Source organism: Artibeus jamaicensis, unplaced genomic scaffold, assembly GCF_021234435.1.
Source record: "Artibeus jamaicensis isolate MK-2021 breed Jamaican fruit bat unplaced genomic scaffold, CSHL_Jam_final contig_469, whole genome shotgun sequence".
Classification (NCBI taxonomy): domain Eukaryota; kingdom Metazoa; phylum Chordata; class Mammalia; order Chiroptera; family Phyllostomidae; genus Artibeus; species Artibeus jamaicensis.
The window spans coordinates 3544664-3568455 of NW_026521847.1; the positions used below are offsets into that span (position 1 = coordinate 3544664).

General features: G+C 53.3%; 1 protein-coding gene across 1 annotated transcript; it reads right to left on the minus strand.

Annotated features, from left to right (window-relative positions):
- Positions 1–65: 65 nt before the first annotated feature.
- Positions 66–22008, minus strand: LOC119053744 (neurogenic locus notch homolog protein 4). Its single transcript, XM_053667441.1, is given in 39 exon segments — positions 66–166; positions 168–472; positions 475–554; positions 556–731; positions 925–1022; positions 1515–1662; positions 1896–2191; positions 3135–3273; positions 3351–3432; positions 3842–4008; positions 4011–4084; positions 4587–4762; positions 4832–5224; positions 5768–5924; positions 5927–6285; positions 7304–7415; positions 7668–7727; positions 7730–7916; positions 9815–10011; positions 10746–10887; positions 11222–11300; positions 11527–11644; positions 11847–11999; positions 12280–12425; positions 13030–13189; positions 13957–14079; positions 14162–14275; positions 15330–15443; positions 16813–16941; positions 16944–16988; positions 17302–17481; positions 17574–17703; positions 17705–17820; positions 17929–18051; positions 18139–18486; positions 20062–20354; positions 20518–20599; positions 21380–21518; positions 21919–22008. Coding segments are annotated over 39 exon segments (6123 nt in total). The 3' UTR covers positions 66–73.
- Between the last annotated feature and the right edge of the window lie 1784 nt (positions 22009–23792).

Genomic DNA, 23792 nt, shown 5'->3' on the forward strand with positions numbered 1-23792 from the left:
ACTTTAAAGTCTGGAGAACTTAGAGACGGTCACTTCCTGGGTACGTACTCACTTTTAGAATCCCACCCTGCTATTAGCCTTCTACTTTTGACCTTCCCTTACTGCATTTAAAGTTATTACTCGGTGCGATGGGGCATCCCCAGGCAACTCGAGATCCCCTATCCCGGGGCCGAAGTAAGGCAAGGTGGAATGGGAGTGTTGGAAGAGGGACCGCAGGCTCTCAGGGCTACCCAGTCGCAGGGCCAGTCAACTGAGGCCACACCCTCGCTCCAGGATCTTCCTTGCACAACTACAGGGTTGGGCTGCGGCCCAGGCACGCCTACGGAAAACAGCCCGCCACGGGGCGGACCTCCTCTGGATTCTCGTTTCGATTGGCTTTGGCACTGCGAGTAGGGCCCGCCCTCATGCGCGGCCAAGTCTACCAACAAAGTCCGGTTTTGCAGACTTGCCCCGCGCCCGCGCGGGCCTACTGCAGCGTCCGGCTGCGCAACAGAGCCGGATCCCTGCGCGACGGGACGCTTCCCGACCCAGTCCGCGCACGCGCGAAGGCTCTCTGCCCGCCCCGCCCCTTGAAGCAGTGTCAGCAGATCCCAGTGGTTGCGCTGGCGGGAGATGTCCGCGGGCGCTAGTCCAGTCTGATTCGTCTGTCCTCTGGTCGCCCCCAGCCCTAGCAGCAGCTGGACTACCTCCACCGCCCCTTCTTGCGCCGCCAGAAACAGTGGCGTCTGCTCCTGCGTGGGAGGAAACCGCCAGGAGCTAGGTCAGGGAAGGCCACACCCACAGGACTGGCCCTTCAGGACTCCACCTACTTGACAGCTGGTCTCTTCCCCCTCTGGTTGGGGGAGTTTCTGAGCTTTCCACCTCTTCCGCACCTCCCTTTCTTTTTTTTTTTTTTTCTGTAAGGAGTCTTCCACTTGCTCTAACCTTGCCGTCCTGGGCGTCTTTATCGGCTCCGGCTTGGAGAGGGGAGCGGGCGGCTTGGGCATTGTTCACGGCGCCTGCCCAGTGCAGAGCAGTTTTTCCTGGGGAACGACATGGGAGGTTGTCACCCTGAATGTGGGGTCAGACACCTGGGTTCCCTTTTCCCAAAGATTCTGGTCTTGGGGGACGGCCTATTCGGCTCCGTGGGGTCCGGGGTTCCTCAAATGCGGAAGCGTTGTCCGGGTGACCCGACCGGCAAGAATTATCCCTGGTTACGTCACCGGTGTGTGGACTGGACAATGGGTCATTGTTCTGGGGTCGTGGGGACAGGGAGAGCCCTCCCTCTTCTCACCCGACACTATCTCCCCATCCTAGTTTACAGTGGGCTAGGATGGTGTGTATTGTTGAGGTGATGGGGGAAGACACGTGCTCCACTCTGTCACAGCATCCACGCAGATTTACCACTCTGACAACAGCGTGGGAGGGAATCCCCCAGCCTCCATTTGCTCCTCTGCTGTTCCCTTTTTTTCACATTTTACCTCACATCCCATCTGCTTAACTTCTCTGTAGCTCATTAGCCCCCAGATAAATACCCCATTTATCTCCGGCTCGTACATCTGCTTGAACTGCAATCAGTTCTTCAACCAGGTCCTCCACTGCCAGCCTGGCAGCCAGCATCAGCGCCCGGGTTCCATCCTCTGTCCTTGTATCCAGCGTGGTCTTTCTGCTGTGGAGTAGAAGCTGGGGGGGGGCAGACCGGGCCAGTGACCCCTGGTATGTCCTGGGCTGCTAGATCAGGGCCCTCACACTCTTAACCACCTCCCAATCCATATTCAGCTATCTGTTCTTGTTTCTCTTTCAGGTCCCCATCTCTTAATCACCTTCCTCTTTGCCAAGCCCTAGAGATTGTTTTTGCCTAGCTTTGATTCCAAATTGGCTCCCCATTCTGTTCAGTGACTCCAGTGTGCACTGACCTGGCAGACCTCCCGAGCATCAGCAGCCACAGCAGTGTGAAGGGGGGTGCGCCCTCCTCTGTCTGGCTGGTTGGGGTCAGCTCCAGTCTCAAGGAGGTGGCGAGCAGCAGCTGGCTGGGAAAATCGGGCAGCCAGGTGCAGAGGGGTCTCCCCAGTCTCCACAGTATGAGCCTGGGGACAGACCCCTTCATCTAATGGAGGGTCCCAGGACTCAGAGCTTCCCGGGCACACCCCCTGGAAGGTCCTGGACTCTACTCCCCCAAAGTAGACTGCTGACATCAGGGGTGACACTCCATCTGTGGGTGGGAGACAGGGAATGGGAGACATCAATAAAAACGACATAAAGGGGATGGAGAACATGGGGGCTCAGGGAGAATCATAGCCTGAGGTGTCAGGAAGCCCAAATCTGGCTCTTGATTTTGCTTGGCTTTAGTCAAGTGACTTCTAGTCTTTGGGCCTCAGTTTCCTCATTTCTAAAAGGAATCAGCAGGCCTTAATTCTCTAGCATTCTAGGGCAGTGGTTCTCAAACTTGAGTCTGATTAGACTCACCTGGAGGGCTTTGTGCAAAGAATGCCCAATATCTGAATCAGGAGCTCTGGTATGGAGCCTGAGAATGCTTATTTTTTTCTTTCCTTTTCTCTTTTTCTTCCTTTCTTTCTCCTTCTCCCCCTTCCTTACTTCTTTCTCTCCCTTAAAAAAAAGATTTTATTTATTGACCTTACTAGTGTGGCTGAGTTGGTTGAGCATCATCCTGCAAAATGAAAGGTCGCTGATTTGATTCCTGGTCAGGGCACATTCCTGGGTTGTGGCCTGGTCCCCCATTGGATCATGTGTGGGAGGCAACTGATTGAAATGTCTCTCCCTCTCTTTCTCCCTAAAATCTGTTTTTAGAGAGAGAGGAAGGGAGAGAAACATCAATGTGAGAGAAACATTGATCGATTGCCTCTTGCCTCAATGGGGGATCGAACCTACAACCCAGGCAAGTACCGTGACTGGGAATTGAACTGGCGACCTTTCACTTTGTGGGATGACGCCCAACCAATTAAGCCACACTGATTGGGGCCTGAGAATTTCTGACAATTTCCCTGTTGATACTGATTCTTCTGTCCTGGAACCACACTTTGAAAATCACCATTCTAAGGCACTAACTCTAACATTTGCTTCTCCAGGTCTGATATCAAAAGATTTTCTGATTCTAAGGGTCAAAGGATTTTTTTGGTCTGGGTTGGCTCACATACTAGGTCCATGGGTATCCACATCAGGTATGTCCATCTCAGATTTCTGGGGAGAAGTCAGCATGGCTGCCTGGGGGAGCTCCTGACAGTCACCACTCAGATGCCAGAGCTGGCACTTGAAGGGCGCGGCCGTTTCTTCAGCCTTGGCATCAGAAAAACAATCAGCGAAGGAAGGTTGACTTGTCCCTTCAACCCTTCCATCTGCTTCAGTGCTTTCACCAGGCCCACTTCCTCTCCTTCCTCAGGGCCCGAGTACTTCACAACTCCGTCCTCATCAACTTCTGCCTCCGGTCTCAGTGCCCTGGAAGAGGGTGCGTGGGTAAAGGGCCTTCAGGGTCCACAAGGTTTCCAGTAGCCTTGTTACACCTTTCCCCTTCCTGTTTTCAGCTTCTGTAATGGCATCTCTCTCTCTTTTTTTTAAAAGATCTTATTTATTTATCTTTAGAGGGGAAGAGAAGGAGAGAGGGAGATAAACATCAATGTATGGTTGCCTTTTGTGTGTCCCCTGCTGGGAACTGGCCTGCAGGGAACTGGCCCGCAACCCTGGTATGTGCCCTGACTGGGAATCGAACCTCGATTGTCTGGTTCACAGGCCCGTGCTCAATCCACTGAGCTATACCAGCCAGGGCTTGTAATGGCATCTCTTATATCTTCAGAGGTAAGGGTCCCCCCCCCCCCCCGCCCAGAGCCCCGGTTCTTCCTCTTCTCACTTGAGACTGATGCTGTCCTCGCCCAGTGGGGGCCGGTGTTGGCGAGGAGCTGGCTGAGTCCGAGGCCTTTGAGTGAACCCAGGGGGCAGCCAGAGGGGCCCATGCTCTTGCCGCTGCTGCCGCCGCTGCTGGATGAGCTGGAGGACAAGAAGAGCCCTGAGGGCCAAGCCCTGAGGGCCAGGAGAAACACCCCAGCTCCCAGTGAGCACAGCACAGGCCAGGGAAGCTGGTTGGCAGGGGGCGCTGGTGGGAGAGACATAGTCAAAAAAAGGCCATTGTAGGTGAGTTGGGGTACTACTGTGAGACCTTTGGGCCTCAGTTTCCTCATCTGTAAAATAGGAACATCAATAGCACCTTCTCAGTGGTGGTGTTGGGAGGATGAAAGGAGTTAGTATTGTGAAGCACTTAGAGCACAGCATGGCATAGTGAGTGCATTGTAAAAGTTCTTATTCTTTCATGAGCTCTGAACAGATACAGGATTGCCTGGGTGCTCTCCATCTAGTAGAGAGGATGGACCAAAGCCTGAGGTTTGTAGGAGATCTATGATAGAGGTTAGGATTAAAGTCCTTAGGAAAACCAGGAATGGGCCATGAGGAGACCCAGTTAGAGAAAGAGAGGTTCACAAGGGTAAGTCCTCACAAAGAGCACCTGAGACCCAGTGGTCCCATTTCATTCGACCTTCATAGCTGGTTGATGGCATGAAAGCTGGCCTGGAAGCAAAGTCAGAAGGGATGAGGTCACCTACCAGTGCCTGCACGAGGGTGGGCAGCCAGCAGTGGTCCTGGCAGTAGGGGCTCCAGGGCCTCCACAGCAGCTATGGCAGCAAGGAAGTGGAGCAGAAACCCAGGGTCCCATGGACAGCGGGATGCAGGGTGGTCAGGGCCACAGTGGGACAAATCCACACCCATCACCACCACAAACCTGCAGGGAATGCACCTCAGAGACCCTTGTGCTGGTCCCTCCCTGTTTCCCTTTCCTTTGCCTACTTACCCTGTACTGAGGGAGTCTGTCTCCTTGCCCACTGTTCAAGGTTGTGCTTGAACAGTTCCTGTCTCCTGATGAGAGGGGTCCGGGATTCCTCCTAGCTCCTGTTCAGCCTGGGCCCCAGGGTAGGGGTACACCATGTCCCTGCCATCACTATCCTTCCTTACCCAGAGCCCCACCCTCAGAGTCAGGGACAGTACCCGGGCCGGGGAAAGCAGCTGCTGGTCCAGGGCTGGGGGGCTAAGCACCACCAGCAGGGCCAGGGAGGGCCCCCACTTGGAATTCCCATCTTCAGGGGGCCTGCAGTCGCCCCCATCCCAGCCACATTCTGGAGTGTTGTAGCCTTTCTCACAGTGCCCACTGTGGAAGTGATCATGGCAGAACTGGTCATAGGCTGGACTGTGGGGTGAGTAGAGGGGGGACTCAGGACCCCGAGAGCAACCTGATTCCCTCCATCCCAGAGAGGATTCTTGACATCCCACAGTCTGTACGGCACTGGTTGCTTAGTGGGGGCAGCTCCAGAGAAAGGGGCTTAGTCAGGACCTGGATGGTAGGTAGCCCAGACACCCCAATGTCTACTAACACCCTGGTTTCCTACCCTCCGAAGCCCTCCTGTCTCCCTGAAGGGGGAGAGTCTGAGGCCCTTTTCTGTCAGGTGTGCAGGTTGATACTCTACAGCAGTGGGGCTTAGGGGCTTGAAGCCAGAGCTCTCAGCAAGGAGCCCAGGCAGAGGTAGTGCCTGTTCTTGGTCCCACATTAAATTGATGCTTCCCCGGCCCCTGTCCCTCCTTGGGGTTGGAGTCTAGGGCCTTCTGTCCCTTCTTAGCAATCATTATGAGTGGAAACTGCCTGGAGCTTGAGGCTGTGGTCACACTGTAACTCAGAGACAACTGTGTCTCTCCCACCCTTGTGGTGCCTCCCAACCTAGGGTTTCAGGCTTACGTGCAGGCTGGAGGAGTCTCACAGTCATAGCCATCAAACAAACATTCTTCAGAGTCACACTGGGGGTGGCACTGCCCATCCCGGAAGAGAAGCCAGCAGCAGGAGTGGGAGGGGCAGCCCTTCCAGGGGTCCAGGACCCCCAGGGAGCAGTCCCCCCATCCCAGTTTCCTCCTGGGCCACTGCAGCCAGTATCACAGGCCCCATCTCCACCTCTGCCTTCACATCCTTTTGCTCTGGGGCTCTGACACCGGGGCCCTGGGGAGCTGGAAGGGCAGGAGCATCGAAAGCTTGAGCCCCCCAGCTTGGAGGTCTCTGAGCAGCTGCCATTGTGGAGGCAAGGAGAAGGAGGGCCGCAGCCTGGAGCAGGCAGAAGCAGGCAGTCAGGGCCCCTGTAGCCATTGAGGCAGGCGCAGTGGGGTGGGGTGCCAGACCTGGGGAAGGGCAGGCACAGGCCGTGGTGGCAGTGGTGGAGGCCACAGGAGGGGGCTCTGTGGCTGTAGGTGGGGACTTCAAAACCCCGCAGAGAGAAAAGATATTGGGGAAGGACCTTGCATTATTCTTCCTACTTGCCCCAAGCAAGCTCTTGGGTTAAGATAACTAACGGACCTGGAGTCTCATATCAGGAAGGGGCCTCAGAGAACTTCACGTTAATCACTTTATAGATGCTGAAACCATGTCCCATGTTTTTGTCACATAGGGACGTCACGTAGTGGTGAGAGTGGGTGAGCCACGGCTGTGTGCAACAACCTGGGTAGACTGTAGTGTTGCAAGGCAAGTCCTGGCGCACTAAGCAGTTAATAGAGTAATGTTAATTGAACTAATCTTATCTTAATCTTTAGAAATGAAATTATATACTTATTCTTCTCTGGTAGGGAAACAGGACAGAGGACCTAAGTACATGTAAGTTATTAATCTTGTAATTCTTGGGTTTGATTCATGGGTGTTATATTGTAAAAATAATAAGAAAAGGTCATGCAAAAACCAATGATGTTAGTGTATTATGAACCAAGAGTAAAATTAACCCAGTTGGCCCTGGCTGGTATTCGATTCACAGTCAGGGCACTGGGGACCTGGCTTGCGGCCTAGGAGAGAGGCAACCACACATTGATGTTTCTCTCCCTCTCTTTCTCCCTTCCCTCTCCTTCTCTCTAAAAAAAAATAAATAAAATCTTAAAAACAATTAACCCAATTGTACCCATCTGAGGCCCATAGTACGTGTGCACATACATGTATATACACAAATAGTTAAAATAACTAAGAACTTATCCAAGGTCACCCAGCTTGACCTGGGGGGGGGCTTCCCTTGGGCAATGCCCATAATTTCTGAAAATTCCATTTGTGCTACTACCTGATTCCGCCCCCCACTCTCCTCTCACGTTTGCTTCTGAGAGGCGCTCACCTCTGTGAACAAGGGATGGGTTTCTCCAGTAGTTCCCACCAGTGCTCCCAGGCTCCCTTCTAGGATCTGAGTTCAGATTTTCGTACCTGGTGTCAGCGTTGGGGGCAATGGAGAAGGCAGCTTTGCAGTCACTCACCTTGTGGCAGTGGCAGGTGAGACCCAGGGGTGGTCCTGCTGTGGCTTCACAAGACCGTCCATGGGAGCAGGGCTGGCTCTGGCAGGGGTCTATCTTCGCTTCACACCACTGGCCTGTGGTGGGGATGGGATTCGATGTCACACACTGCTTTGGTCACTGCCTCCTTTCTAGCTCATTCCTGGGAGATGGCCCAGCACTAACTGCATAGGCAAAGGGATCCTGGGGCATATTCTCTGGACTAGGGTGTGGGGCTGGACAAGATGACTAGGCTGACTTGAAGGAGGGGATTGTGTGGGTTTTCATGGTCAGCTCAGCTGTGCCACAGAGACGCCTGCATCCCACCTCAGCCCCATCCTAGACCTCACCTGTGGAACCAGGCAGACACTGGCAGTAGAAGGCATTGGCTAGAGAGTGGCAGGCTGCACTTTGGGGTGGCAGCGCTGGTCCGCACACTCATTCACAACCCTCTCACAGTGCAGCCCCACCAAGCCTGGAGGGCAGACACAGTGGAAGCCCCCAGGTTTCAGGGTGCAGGTCCCATGGTTGTGACAGGGCTGCGGTTGACAAGCGTCAGGTTCCTTTGAACAGTTCTGTCCACTGTAGCCTGGGGCACACTGTGGGCAAAGAGTCAGTTGGGGAACCAGGAAGAGAGCCCATCCCAGCACTACAGGGCACCCAGCGCAAGACAGTCTGCCCAGGTCTCACCTTCTGGCGCCATGGCATCACTCAACTCACCAGCCACCACAGCCACGTTAGCTTCACCCATATCCACCCCACAAGACACACAATTGTTCAATAACACACAACCTTCCACCACCCCAGTCCCAAACAATCTTTAGGACATACTGCCACTAAACATAGCTCCAATTTTGGGACAACTTCTCTCCCCGCCCTCACACCCACCAGGCTGTGTCAGGCTTTATTGATTGGTAGGCATTTATTGAATGCCTACTTTGTGCCATCCACCATTTTATGCAGTAGGAATACAATGAAAACCAGAACTCATCCCTGCTTCCATGAAGTTTCCAGGCAACTAGAAGAGACAGCTAGTACTTCTTGCATAATTTATATGCACAACCCCATAAAGCCCTCCTAAAAACCCTCTATCTGGATTATCTTATTTGATTCTCACTTTACGGAAGTGGAAACTGACTCCTTGAAAGATTAAGTGATGTGTACAAGTTACACAGCTAGTAGGTGGCAGAGCTGGGGTTCAGTGCAACTCTATGACTCCATAACTGAAGCCCGTAACCATTTTCTGACTGTTTCATTTCATTCTGCCGGAGTGGAGTCATCGATGACGTCTATGCCATGTGCTGAATACCTGCAAGAGGAAGGTGAGCATGCAAGAAGGAAATACCAGGAAGGCTTCAGAAAGGTGGAGAAAAAGGCATTCACAAAGAAGTGGCCAGAGCCCTGGCTAGAAACTTGATTGGTTAGAGTGTCGTCCCGATACACCAAGGTTGCGCGTTTGATCTCTGGTCAAGGCACATACAAGAACCAACTAAATCAATGTTTCTCTCTCTCCTTTTCTCTCTGTCTCTAAAAATCAATCAATAAAAAGAAACTACTAAATTGTTAAAAAAAAAAACCCAAAACAAAGTGGCCAGAGGGCTGGAAGAAGCAGGTGAGGGGAGTGTTTTGGAAACTTCTGGAGGGAGTTTCATAAAAGAGGAAGTAAAGCTGAGTAACAGATGTGAGGGGATTTCTACTAGTCAGTACACTGGCTTTGTGTGTGTGTGAAAATGCTCACAAAAAAGTTAAGGTTAAGGTTAGGTTAAGTGCATGGGGCCTTCTACCCGGACTTGTAGTTCTGAATACAGAAATCAGGCAGCTCAGACTGGGATCTCAGCTTTGCTTCTCTTGCTCAGTGACTTGACCCAAGGAGAGACCTGAACCCAGCCTGGAGGGAAGTTCAGGGCATCATCCCGAGGAAGGCAATTCCTGGGCATCGTGCAGTGGAAGAGGGGTGGGGAGGGCCATCAGGAAGCCAGAGTGGGTTGTGCAGGGAAGCCAGCAGCAGTTTCGTGTTGCTGGAGCAGAGACTAGGAGAGTGGGATGAAGATGCATGAGGCCTGAGAGGCAGGCAGGGCTGGGTCTTGCAGGGTCCTGGACTTCCCTGTGAAAGATGTGGGCAGCCACTGAAGGGTTTTAAGCAGGGGAGTGACCAGTCAGCTCAACACTTCCAACAGGGCACGCTGGTAGCAGAGTAAAGGCTGGGCCTCCAGGAGGACAAGTGTGGAGGCAGGGACAATGGGAGGCTGATGCAGGTGTCCAGGTGGAATGCAACAAAGGCCTGGTCTAAGGCAGTGGACAAAGGGTGAAGGGATGAGGATATGAGTTGAGAAATATTTAGGAGGTAAAATGGCAATGGCTGGGTGGTTGGCTGGGTGTGTGGGGTAAAGTAAAGTGAAATGGACATAGTACTGCCCCCCGCCCCCTGACTACTTTTTCCCATATCCAGCCCACCTTTGTCGCCTTTACCCATTCACTCCCTTCTAGGCCTGCTTACCTGGCAGAGATACCCATTGGGTTGGGCCAGGCAGGTGGCCCCATGTTGGCAGGGCCTGGACTGGCATGGGTTCACCCTGTCCTGGCACATACTGCCTTGGAATCCAGCAGGACAGTGACAGAAATAGGAGGGGCCACTGTTAATGCAGAGGCCTCCATTCTGGCACAAGAAAGAGACTTCAGTGCCTGCGGAGAGAGACAAACAGGGACCAATAAAGCTAAGTGGAGTGGAAGGATGCTCAGGTCCCAGACAATGAGCGGACAGGCCTATGGGGACTTACTAGCATTCCTCCGGGTGGTGGAGACCTGAGGAGTCAGTGCCTCCTGACATAGAAGAGGTTAAAACATCAAGTTTCCCCTCCTGTCTATTCTGCCAGGATGGAGGTCTCTTTTCTCAGGCTTATCAGAGAATGAGTTCTGTATCACCATTGTTTTCATTGTTATTCCCATATCCACCCCTAACCCCACAAATCTCCTTCCCGACATTTTCTCACATCAAACCATTTGAACAAAGGGCTATTCTTTCACAAGGGGGTTGGTTCTTGACATCGCATCAGTGGGGCGCACCAAAATGTGTTGCGTGTAGTTGGGTTAAATGTGGTCCACTCTAGCTGAGATGATAATGAGGACAGAGTCGAGTTGCTCCATGCTGAGTTAGGTCCCTAGTGATTGTGGGAAACTGCAGTCTTGACTCAGGTGGCTTGTGTTTCCTGGGTTGCACTGAAGGTGGTGCTGGGAGCTGAGCTGTGTGAGGATGCCCTGGGTGTTGTTGAGCTGTAGAATCAGTCACTATGGTTGGTCTGTGTTGTTTGGACCCTCAGTTGGTTGTTTTGGCTGAATGTGTGGATTCCCTTAGCAATGGAATAGAGGAGGGCACATTTTTTCCCTTCACCTGTTCCCCAGTCGGTCCTTGGGTTGGTACCTTGGCTCGGCAGCCTTCTGACAGGAGGATAGCGGGACTTTGCAGAGAGGCCCGGTCCATCCCTGGAGGCACGGGCACTGGAAGGAGGGCCCAGTCTGGAGGCAGTGGGAATTGCGTGGACAGGGCTTCTGAGCACATAAGTCTATCAGAGTCTGAGGGTTTGGAGAGAGCACGAGGCAGGACAGAGCATCAGGTTCCCAGGCCCAGAGATGGTCCTCTGCCAAGTGCAGCTCCTTGAAATTTTTTACCTCTGAATCACGCCCCTCCCTGGTTTCCTTTGACACCCACAGCCCAGCACAGTGCTGGGCTCAGACACCCTTTCAGTCCTTCTCTTCCACACAGACCACAGTGCCTAGACTTCCAAACCTCTCTTCATTGTGGGTGCCTTGCCCAAACTTCCCTGCTGCCCACCTTTTAGTACCCGAGACCTTCTCGCCAGAGCTCCGCAGCCCCTCCCCTCAGCACACCTGGCTCAGTGCCCCTCACCTGACAGCTGCTTCCTGTGGGGCAGAGGCAGCGGGGACCCTGGGGTCCATCTTGGCAGGTAGCCCAGTTTCTGCAGGGGCTGGACAAGAGAGATGGGACACGGAGCAGGAAATAAAGGGGAGGGAGTGTGATATGGTGGAAAAGCAACCATGGGGTAGATGGGAAACTGAAAGGAAGCCAAGTAAAGGACATGGGATGTGGGATGGGAGGCAGCTGGGGCCCCAGAGGAGATGGAGAAGGAGGGGACAAAGGCTGAGGGACTTCCTTCCCCTTCTTTCCTTCAAGGGTATTTCCACCCTGTTCACCTGTCTGCACAGCTGGGATGGATCCTTCCCTCACAGCGTGGGCCCTGGAAGCCAGTGGCACAGAAGCAGGAGGAGGTGCCAAGCCTTTTCACACAGGTACCGCCATTGAGGCGTGGCGCTGGAGAGAGGAGGCTGTGAGGGGTTGCATTTCTTGCCTATAATGTGGCCTTAATCTCAGTCATACCACACACAGGACATTAGCCTCCACCCCCAGACCCTCATCAAACACAAGCTCAGTGTTCGGTTTCTTTTTATTTAAATACAGCACAAGCACACCCTGCCCATATTGAGGCCCAACCCAGGACATGGTGGGTGCTCACTGGAGGCACAGTGGTCAGTGTTGGTCTGGCAGTGGGGCCCAGTGTGGTTTGGAGGACAGGTGCAGGAGTAGCCCTCAGGGCTGGGGCTGCAGGAGCCACCATTGAGACACGGTCCTGAGTGACAAGCTGTTACCTCTTTGGTGCAGGTGGGCCCTGAAGGAAGCAGGTGAGGACTGAGAAAGGGAACCCCCCTTTTCTCCTCTCCTCTCATTCCTCTTTTCTTTCCCTTCCATTCATCCCCACCTCTACTGTCCTCTACCCAACAGCTTTTCCTTTCTTACCATCTCCACACATCACCTGTGTCCCCTGCAGCTTGTTCTGTTTTTCTTGGTGGTGACAGACCGAGAGCTCTTTGTCACTTATCTTCACTGGCCTTACCCTTTATTTAGAGGGTGGCCAGCCCAGGGTGTATATAGTTCAGGGAATACCTCACCTGTGTAGCCTGTGGGGCACGTGCAGTTGTGGCCAGAGGGCTGGGGGTGGCAGGTTCCCCCGTGGGTGCGGGGCATGGAGATGCAGCCCCCCAGCTCTGCCTCACACTCTGGTCCTGTCCAACCCATGTCACACACACATGGGGATCTGGTTATTAAGGGAAAGGGGAGAATTTTCTCTTCTTCCTTTCCCATTGGCCAGACCCCTATGACCTCTTCATTTTTTTTTTTTTTTTTGTCCCTGAGACTCTGGCCCTTTTCTTCAGTGTTTTTGCTCTTAGTATTGTCCCCACTTTGCCTTCCCTGTGCTCAGTCTTTCCGACTAGATAGATATATTCCTTCTGTGCTGTTTACCATTAGTTTTTCCTATTAGAATGAAAGCTCCTCGAGAGCACTTTGTCTTCTTTGTTCTATGCTGCTCTCCCAGACCCTAGAACAGTACCCACATATAGCAGATGCTCAATAAATGTTTGTCTAACGAATGATGAATTGACCCTGGGATTTAATGCTCCTTTTTCTGCTCTGACCCTCTATTCCTTTGTTTCCCCCATTATTTATGAACTATCCCCTCACTGGATAACACTCACCAATCCAGCCCTCCCATTGGCTGTGACCTCAGTCAGAACTTTGCCATCTCCTTGCTATTCCTTATTGGTCATTTTCCATAGACTTGCCCTTTGTTGGCTGTCTTCTCCTGCCCTAGTTGAAGATCTAGAGGTCATTGCAAATGCAAAGGGTCTGGAAGATGTTACCTCTGGCAATGCCGATGCTGGCAGCTGCAGTTGTCCTCAGCAGGGGCACAGCCAGGGCTTCCATGGGGGCAGAGGCAGTGGCCCTTGTCCTCCTGATGCTGGCATTTTTGCTTGGGCTGGCAGAGGTTGGGGGCACACAGGAGAACCTCACAGAGCTGACCTGGTGGGGAGATAGGTCGGAGAGAAAGCAGGGTCCCTCCATGTCCTTGATGGGGTCAGAGGCCGCTTCTTACACACATGCTCACTGCTCATGAACTTGTCCTTCAGTTTTTCCCTATTGCCTCAGGATACTGTCTGACTTCCTCAGAATGGCACACAGGATCCTGCAGTACAGGTCCTTCCTACAACTTCTGTGTTTCTCTCCTCAGCCCCAATGCATCATAAGCTCTGAGTGTCCTATAGCTCCGAAAGTGGGGTGTCCTTTTCCTCCCTCTGCACCTTTGCATGTGTGGTATCTGCAGCTAAAACATGCTATCTGGCCTTCTATCTTGACAAACTCACTCATTCTTTAAGACTCAGCTCATGAAACCTTCTAATCTCTAGTGTGGGTTAGTGGGTCCTTTGTGCTCCTAGCATCCTGTGCATTCCACTCTTAGAGCACCTCTCAGGGCCATGATGAACAAGAGACTTGCTGGTCTTTCTGCTCAAGATTTAAAGTCACCTGAGGCAACTCTCTTACTCAATGCTGTGTCTGTGCCTGGTATAGTCAATACTTAATGAATGCTCGCTAGCCATCATGTTGGGCCATACAATAACTCCACCCTCAGCCCATGGTTGTATAGTCATGCAAGTCTTTCACTGAATAAGAGGTTTTGTTGTAATTTGAGTCTCACATCCCAACTTTCAAACACACACAAATGACCACTGCCCCACCCCAAAAGGACTCAATTATTCCCACCAGTCTTTGCCAACACCTCCCTTGCTGACCTGTGAAGCCAGAGGGGCAGAGGCAAAAGAAGGCTCCTGGGAGATCAAGACAGCTGGTGCCCGTGGGGCATGGGCCACTCAAACACTCGTCTACCTCCGCCTGGCAGTGTGGGCTTTCAAAGCCTGTGGCACAGCAGCAGGCTCAGGGTCTGGGAAATCTGCCTCTGGCCCCCACTCTCCTTCCGGTGTCTGAGCCCCAGTTTACCTGGAAGACATTTGCAATGGAAGGACCCAGGCTGGTCCTGGCACTGCCCACCGTTGGCACAGGGAGAGCTGCCACACTCGTTGATATCCTCCTCACATCCGGAACCCGTGAATCCTGCTGGGGCGGCGTGGATGGGACAGATGGTGAAGGGCATCTCCATTTTTCTCTGCATTTATTACAGAGTTTCTTTAAAATGTTTGACTGAGCTTTACAGACATGACTTCATGGATTTGAGGAAGAAACTAAGAGTTTACACTGATGCTTAGCCCCTTTCTACATACACAGGTGACATTAACACAGGTCAAAGGGCTTGGTGTGGGGCTTTGTCGCGATTTGTCATTGTACAATGAAAACACCAATTTGAGAGCTTTTGAAATAGTGATTTGAGTTTCAGGATGTAACATAGCATAGTTTGGGACTTTATTTTTCATGTAAATAAGTCATCACTGGATATATTTATTAATCCTGAAAGTATATTTTCTCAAAACCATAAATACCAGTCCTGGCCCTTCCCTTGGCCAGGGAAGGTGAACCTGGAGGGCTTCCCGGAGAAGACTCCTGGGGCAGGTGGGGATGATGGGAGGGTGATGTAGGAAGGTGAAGCTCAAGCCACCCTCTAGCTGGGTGACTTTGGGAAGCTACTGGACCCTTAATAAATGGAGCCCCTCTGGGTTCCAGTTTCCTCCCCTGTAGATGACAAATAATGGAATTGACCTCAGGGTACAATTAAAAGGAGTAAACAAAATAATGCCTAAAAAGTAGAGCCAAGTGTGTGGCCCAGAGTAAATATTCCATAAACACCAGAGATTAGCATAGCAGAGAACAGGTGTCCGATGCAGTGAGGGCAGGCCCGGCACCTCTCCCCGAGTACTTGATGGGTGGTGCCCAGATCAGCCTGAGACCCTGATGTGCAGAGGTGCATATAGTGGACTCTGAGACAGGCCTGGAAAGGAGGGTTTTGGGGTGATTTGACAACACAGAGATGAAGGTGGGTGGGTAAGCAAGAGAAGGAGGATTTGGGGGATGTAGCAGAGGAGAGTTTGGAGAGCAAAATAGCTGGAGAAATGGGGAGTCCTTGGTAGTCTCAGGAGAGCTTCAAGAGGCCTCAGGCCTGGACTGTGGAGGCTCAGAGGCCTGGGGAGCAGGCTGCAGTGGAGTCTGCACTCACCGGGCAGGCACGTGCACTGGAAGCTGTTGAGCTGGTTGCGGCAGTCTGTCTGGTTCAAGCAAGGAGCCGAGGCACACTCATCTGTCTCCATCTCACAGAGCCACCCTTCTATGCCTGAGGACAGGGAATGGTGGTGAGGGCTGAGGCTCAGTCAGGCTTCTGCCCAAGAGGCCAGGGTTCTAGAACCAGCCTGCCCCCCTGCCACGCATCCCATCAGGCAGCCCCTCTCGGGGAGCTGTGTGCATGTAGGCTGCAGAGATGAACACACAGCCCTGCTGCTTTGCTGTGTGGCTCTGCTCTCTCCCGTGAGAAAGCTGTAAGAGCAGGGCACCTGCGGGGACCTGTGGGAGGGGCTGCGAGGATGTACCATTCCTCTGTGCACGGAAGGCAGGCTGATCAGCCTGGAGGTCTCCAAGAGACAAATGAGACAAGTAGGCATCTGCTTGGAGGTGGCCCGCTCCTGTTCTGTTTGGGCAGGCCTCTGTGCTGGGGAGACCAGGCTCCTCAACAGGGGCATTTGGAGGCCACTGGGGAGGCTGTGTCACTCCCAGATTTGTGCTGTTTCTTCAGGCTTGTCCTGGTGTCCACTGTCTCATCCTGACCGAAAGCTGGGTTGACCTCTGGACCACAGCCACCCTCCCTCTTCTTGCCTGGGAAGCCTGCCTCTGAAGCTCCTTGATGTCCACAGCCTTGTCCCTTGGATTATGGAACAGCTTTAGAAAGGCAGCGTTGTGGACTAGCTAACACCATTGGAGCCCTGGGTTTGAATCCTGGCTCTGCCACTTACAAGCCGGGTGACCTTGGACAGGTCACTTAAGCTGTCTGTGCTTCAGTTTCTTCATTTATAAAGTGCATATAGTAACAATGCTGACCTCGAAGGCTTATTGTAAAAATTAGATAAGGCGTGTAAGCTGCCCAGGTGGTACCTAGCACAAAGTAAGTTATTCTATTATTGTTCTGGTTTCATCCCACTCCCTGATACTGTTGGCTCTGTCATTGTCTCCTTGGGGAGACTTTCCTCTTTGCACCTGGTGTGGAGGTGGGTGCAGCCTTGCAGCATCCTTTTCCTGTCGCACCAAATTCAAGCAATTGAGGTTCGAGGGCTTTACTGCCAAGAAACTCTCAGAGGAGAATTTCTGTGTTAGGAAGAACATTCTGGATTGCCATGAAGTCTATCAATTGCTGCTCTGCTCTCCCTCGATGGGCCTCTGTGTACAGTGGACCAGGCTGTATACTCTACAAAGACCATGGAGTGAGTGTTCCCACTCACACCCAGAGGTGAGCAGCGCACAACCTTGCTGCCATCTGTGGTCCTTCTCCTGGAGCCAGGAGCCTCCTCATCTCGGGTGAGGAGAAGAAGGGAAGCATTCTTAGGTAACTGACCTCAGCTGGCCTGAGGCTCCCTGCGCTCTGGAGGGGCAATGGCCTGTGGGTGCAGGACTAGTCCTCTCTCTTCTACTAAGGGCCCCCACCCAGCCGGCACCTGGTGGGCAGAGGCAGTGGAAGGTGGCAAGCAGGTCCAGGCAGGTGCTGCCCGGGTGGCAGGGCTGGGACAGGCACTTGTTGTGACTGGCCTCGCAGCGGGAGCCCGTGTAGCCAAAGGAGCCGGGGTGTTGAGGCAGGAGCCCCCGTGTTCACGGGGTCCAGAGCCTTGTGGCGCTGGGAGGAGAGAAGAGCGGGGTCCACAGGGGCCAGTGGGGGACGGCCACAAGGCCAGCCTGCCTGTGGGGCACAGGGGCCTGTGTGTGGCAGATGAGACCATATTAGGGGAGGCCTGTGTCTTTAAGATGGAGAAGAACTAAATGGGGCCTGAAGGACTGAGCATCAGTGCTAAGACCATGTGGTGGGGAGATGTCAGATGCGGACAAATTCGGGAAAAAGAGTTATTTATGTTTTTTAATTTGGAAAACAATGTCTCCTGTGCAGATGCTGTCTGGGGGCTCAGAGAAGATCCACTATGGGGGTGCCTCACCCATCTGGCACTCATCCAGGTCCTGGTGGCAGGTGGGCCCTGCGTAGCCAGGCTGACACAGGCAGAGTGTGGCACCTGTCAGGGGGTTGGTGCTGCACTGGGCTTCCTTGTGGCATGGCTGGCTCAGGCACATGTCCTCCATGTGACACAGGAGGCCCACAGGATGGGGGCCGGGTGAGGCTCTCAGGGGCCATTTGAAGCTCCCAGCTACTCCTCTGCTTCTCTCATAGGCCCTCTACTCCCGCCACCTCCTAGGACCCTGTGCCCCTCACCTGTGCGGCCAGGTGGGCAGAAGCGGGAGAAGGAGCCCACGTGGTCAATGCAGGTGGATCCTGGGGCACAGTTGGCAGCAGCACAGTCATCCAGGCTCTCCTTGCAGCCTGTGCCTCCCCAGCCACTTAACAGTCACTCCACAAACACAGTGGAAGCCACCAGCCGAGTTCTGGCAGGTATCCCCATTTCTGCAGCGAGGCGGATGCTGGGGCTCACATTCATCCACATCTTCAGAGCAGTCCCAGCCTGCAGGAGGACAGAGGCACAAGCTGGAGCTGGGGGCCCTGTGGGAGGGCAGGTCAGGGACTGACCGTCTGGGCCATTGGTGCCATGAACTTGGCTTAAACGACTCACCAGTCCAGGCCTCTGAGCAGAGGCAGGTGTAGGTGCCCATCCCAACCTGGCAAGTGCCCCCATTCTGACACTGGTGCCTGACACAGTCATCTGGATTCACCTCACAGCCTGGGCCTGTGAGACCTGATAGGGTCATGGGATCAGCTGAGGGCAGGAGACAATGCGCCTGCCCAGGGATGGGGCTTCAGGAGGCCCCCTGTGAGGACACACCTGGGAGGCAGAGGCAGAGGTGGAAGGTGTAGTCTCACCCCCGGAACCAGCTGGCAGGTGCCCCATTGGGACAGCCTGTTGGGGGACAGCATCCTGGCCACAGCTCACAGCGTAGATCTTCCTGCCCAGCGGGGCAGAGACAGTGGAAGGACCCCAGGGTGTTATGGCAGGTGGTGCCCTTGGGGCAGGGTTCTGGGTCCTGAAAACACTCGTTGACATTGTGTTCGCAGGCATGGCCCTCAAAGCCAGGTAGGCAGTGGCACTGGATCTGGGGGTGGGGGGTCAGACACACCCCTCCATTCGTGCAGGGGTTGGCCGAGCAGAAGTCCCGAAGCTGGCACTGCTCACCTAAGGCAGAGGGCAGCGGGGCCAGTCGGCACTGCACACATCCCACCGCCTGAGAGCAGCCAGCTCTCATTGCATTCTCGAATTTTCCTTCCCATTCCCCCTGTACCCTATCTGCCCTGTCCTAGCACCTTTGCCTCAGTTTTGCCTTTTTCTTGGGAGGGTTAAATCTGGAGTGACTATATTTTCTAAGCTAAAAACAGGACATGTAGTTGTTGGTGAGGTGTTGCCAATCAGCCCTGCCCAGGAAGATCTGGGACACAGGGTCCCTTCAGGGGTGACCTTGCGGGGGAGGAGTGTGGAAAGTAGCAGGCCTCTGCAGGCGGGAGGCTTGGAGCCTTGCTGCTCCACAACTGGCTGTCTGCCTCTGGGCAGTCGTCTGGTCTCTCTGGCCGGATTTCTTGATCTTTAGGTGGGTGTATTGATCTGTCAGTGATAAGAGACTCCCCTCACAGCTGTGTGTACCAGCGGAGTGGGCAGCAGTCCTGGTGGCCACCTCTCAGGGCACGCTGGCCATGTGGCAGCTGCTGGGCTAAGTAAGCATCTCCTGAGCATCCCGGTCCCCCTTGGAACAGCCATTTGAAGTGTGCATGTCAGGGGACAACTGAGGACAAGTGAGCTCAAATATCTCTTGCAGGATCACATGACTAGTCAGTGGCAGAGCTGACGCGGATCTGGGGGAGGCGCTGCTCCAGAGCCCCGACTCCCACACAGGCCCGGCAAGTTGCCAGTGACCGTCCTCATCACACATGCTGGTCTCTCACCCCCAGTCTCAGGCCCAGTTTCCTCAGCACTACCCGGGCAGCTCAAACATCTTCGTGCCACAGGCCCACCCCAGACCCACTAAATCACTCTCTGGGATGGTGCCCTGGTATTTTTAAGACATTCCAGGTGATTGCTGTGCCTCAGTAAGTTTGAGAAGCCTTGCCTCTAGCCTGCCCCACACAGAGCCACCACATTTCAGGAACTTTCTTATCTACGTGGCCTTTTGCTGCCCAGTCCAGCCCCTCCACCCTGATGTGGGCTGTGGGCCCTTCCTCTCTCCCAGGCCCCTCAGCTCTGTTTATGCCCCTGACCGTCTCCTCAGAGTAGCATGCCCTTCCCATCACACGTCCTGCTCTCTTGCCTCATACCTCTTCTTGGGTCAGATCACTTCCGGCCCACCTCACTGCCCCATCACACCTGCCCCACAGAGGTCTTTCCAAGTGATCTGATGGGCACCCACTGGGGGTTGGAGGCTGCGGAGGTACTCAGAATGCAGAGGTTCCCCATTGCACCGTATTAATCCTCTAGCTGCTGGGTAGGGGGGAGCTTGAGAGGGCTGGGAAAGGGGTCACTGTGGTACCCTAAGGGGGCTATGGCAGTAGCTGTTTACCAACTGGTTTGGAAATATTTCATCATTTTAATAATCAGTACAACTATGCTGGTGAATGTCAATCTTGGGTAAATGTGTCACCAAGAATCATCTTATTGATTCTCACCGTCTCTGTCCTCATGGGGCTCAGTCATCTTTTCTACCCCACAGCCCAGCTTGCTGCTCCTGCCATTCCCCTCTTCCCCACCCCCATCAGTGCTCACCTGTCCATCCAGGCAAGCAGGAGCGTTGTGGGAGTCCTGACGCCTGGATGTGGCAGTGGCCCATTTTGGAACAGAAGGAAGAACAGGGGTCCTTGAGCTGGGCCTGGCACCTCTCACCAGTGAAGCCAGAGGGACAGATGCAGAGGAAGCTGGTGGTTACAGAAGAGGGGGTATCGGGGGAGCCTGGGAGGGCCGGAAGCAGGGCTTGGCAGCTGCCCCCATTCTGGCAGAGCTGGGCATCCTGGCAGGGGTCCGGAAACTGGCACGTCTCACCCAGGAAGCCAGGAGCACACCTGGGCAGGGGGGAGCGGAACACTCACATCACCGGATGCTTTCGACGTCTCGCCCACCTCCCTCCCTCTTTTGCCTTCATTTGTTTCCTTTTATCTCCTTCCCCCTCTCCTTCCCTTCTCTCGTGCTCTCTCTCCCACTTTCCGCCCTCCCAGACACACTCACTGGCAGATGTTTCAGCCCTGAGATAGGCTCAGGCAGGTTCCTCCATTGGCACAGGGTTCTGAGAAACTCCTGCAAGGCAGCCCTAGGGATGGAGACAGGGATGAGCTGGGAGCGGGAACAGGAGCATGGCGCTCCACCTGTTTGTTCTCCAGGTGCTCCAGGGGAACTGCCTGCAGCAGCCCTGCACTCACATGTGTGGGTGTGTGTACGCTCTTAACCACCACCAGCCTCCACACCCCTGTTCCTAGTCCCCATGTGGCGCCCGTCCTAGCCTCCTAGGTCTCAGGCCTCTTACTAATCCTCACCCCCCTTTCCTGTTCTTTTCTTTGGTCTCCCAACTCCAGTCTCATGCTCTGTCCTCAGAAGCAAGTCAACAGGGATCAGGAAGCGGGGTTGAGGGGACTCCTGGAGGTCAATGGCTGAGACAGAGAAAGGATTTCCTCCTGGAAGGGCACAGCATTGAGTCATGGAGGCATGGGGTGGGGTGGGGGGTGGCCGGACGGGGAATGGGACTTGATAGGCCCTTGACCTTTCCGTGTCTCCATCTCCTACTCCCCTCGCATCTCTTTCCCTACCAGGTGGTCAGTCTGTTCCTTTTCCCCCCTGCTGGCCCCCAGCTCCAGGGCTGACTGGGTTCTTCCTGAGGGTGGGCACCCTGTTGTCCACCCCCCCACAGTGGCCCCCTGGCATCAGGCCCACAGCCTCTGTCTGTGCAGATACAGCAGCAGAGGCTGTCCTGATCAATGGGGTGAGACTCTCTTCCATCCAGTGTCACCTCTGGGTGCTGTGTCCTCTGCCCCCAGTGCACCAGTCACCTCCTAAGGGAGATGGGTTCCCCCACCTCTTCCACCCTGTGCCTTACCTCTTCTTGTCTTCACCACAGAGCAGCAGCAGCAGCAGTGAAGGGGGCTGCATTCCAGAGCCTGGCCCCACAGAGCCCTCACTAAGTCAGGAGCCACCTCCTCTGCTCCCACAGGCCCTCTTCTTCCTCCTTGGCCTGCCTGCAAGTCTCACAACTGAGCTGTTTTCTGAGCCACACAATGTCCTCCTGGACACCCTAGTGATGGAGGAGGGGGAGGAAGTTTGAGGGGGATGAGGGAGGGGCCTTGCATCCCTGACAGCTCCCAGGAATAGGACAGAGTGGCTGGAGCACAGGTGATGGGAGGGGAGTACCGGTCTGTGGGGCCCCTGGACACAGTCTCAGCCCTTCTGTTGATGGGCTCTTTCCTTTCTAGAGATGGGAGTAGTGAGGTGGCTGCCTCTGCTTTGGGACGATCAGGACCTGGAAACAGATGTGTGGGGTGAAGGGAGCTCTGCTAGTCCTCTTCCCAGGGGAGGATGCTTGTTTTTGGAGGTCACTACAGAGGCTTCTCAGAGATTCTGCAACTTTGTATAACTTACAACTACGCTTGGCAGAGGAAACCCAGGGGACTTCTGGGCTTTACCTTGGCACTTGCTGGGGCTTCTCTCCTTTTGGGGAAAGGGCGACATGTCAGCTGGTTTTGGGGGAAATCCTGGCCTTCCTTTGGAGGGGAACATATAACACCATCATCAATAATAAATGACATCTTCTACACTCAGTTTTGCAGTCTGTATTATTTAAAGCAAACACTGCATTTGGGTTGTTCTCCTTCCCCCATGCCTCCCTCCTTCTGCTGAAGAGGTCCCTGTGATGCAAGGAATGCCAGTCATTGATTTTAAAATCAGAGTAAAAAAAATCACCAAAGAGAATCCATTGCCCTGACTTATCTTACTGAGTAACCCTGGACTTTGGGGTTGCCACACCTGGACTTCCTGTGCTGGCACAGGGCTGAGCGTCAGGGTGGCTGCAGGTGTGGCAGCAGCTATGAGGACGAGCCCTCCTGCAACCCGGCGTGCCCTTAGCAGATTTGCTCTGCGTGGAATATACTTTGCCAGAACTAGTAAAAAATTTTTTTAAATCATCACCTGAGGATATGTTTATTGATTTGAGAGAGAGAGAGAGAGAGAGAGAGAGAGAGATCAACATGAAAGAGAAACATCGATTGGTTGCCTGCAGTACACACCCCAACTGGGGGATTGAACCTTCAACCTAGGTATGTACCCTGACCAGAGTGTGAACCCTTAGACTTTTGGTGTATAAGATGATGTTCCAACCAACTGAGCCACTCGGCCAGGGCGCCAGCACCATTAAAATTTTTTTTTTACTTTAATTAATTTATTTATTTTAGGAGAGAGGGGAAGGGAAAGAGAGAGGGAGAGAAATATCAGTGTGTGGTTGCCTCTTGCATGTCCCCTACTGGGGACCTGGCCCACAATCCAGGCATGTGCCCTGATTGGGAATCAAACTGGTGACCCTTTGGTTCACAGCCCATGCTCAATCCACTGGGCCACACCAGCCAGGGCTAAATTTTTTTTCAATTTTACATAATTTAAAACTCAAAGAAAAAGGGAAATAATACTAAAAATAATTCCAGGATACTTTTCACTCAGATTCACCAGTTATATCATCTAACCACATTTGTTTTTATCATTATTTCTCTAAATACACATTAGAATTTTTTTCTGAACCATTTAGAGTAAGTTGCACTCAAGATGCCCCTCTATTGGTAAACACATTGGTGTGAATTTCATGTAAATTCACAATTTCATGATGACATTCCTTTACATAACCACAGTACAAATATCAACATCAAAAAGGCGTTAAAGAAAAAATGTTAATGTCCATAGCTGGAAGTCTTTTTATTTTTTGAAGAATTTATTTATTTATTTTATAGAGAGAGGGGAAGAGAGGGAGAAAGAGAGGGAGAGAAACATCAATGTGTGGTTGCCTCTCCACTGCCCCCTACTGGAGACCTGGCCTGCAACCCAAGCAGGTATACTAACTGGGAGTCAAACCAGTGACCCTTTGGTTCACAGGCTGGCACTCAATCCACCCAGCCACACTAGCCACCGCAAAGTGGTTGCCTTCTTGTATGTGCCCTGACAGGGGACTAAACCTGAAACCCAGGCATGGGCCCCTGGAGACTCCTCGCCCTTTGGAATGATGTCCAACAAACAAAGCTACATTGGTCAGGACCCAAAAGTCTTTCTTCCCGGTACACCAAGGTTGCTGGTTTGATCCTGGGTTCGGCACATTTTTCTTTCTGTCTCTCTCAACTCAATAATTTTTTTTTTAAAGAAAGGTTTATTAGGCCATTGATAGTAGAAAAAAAAAAAAAGAAAAGCCTTGAGATCTGGAGCCTAAACCCCCAGCAGCATGGCTAGGTGGTGTGGTTGAAAAGGGAACACATTCT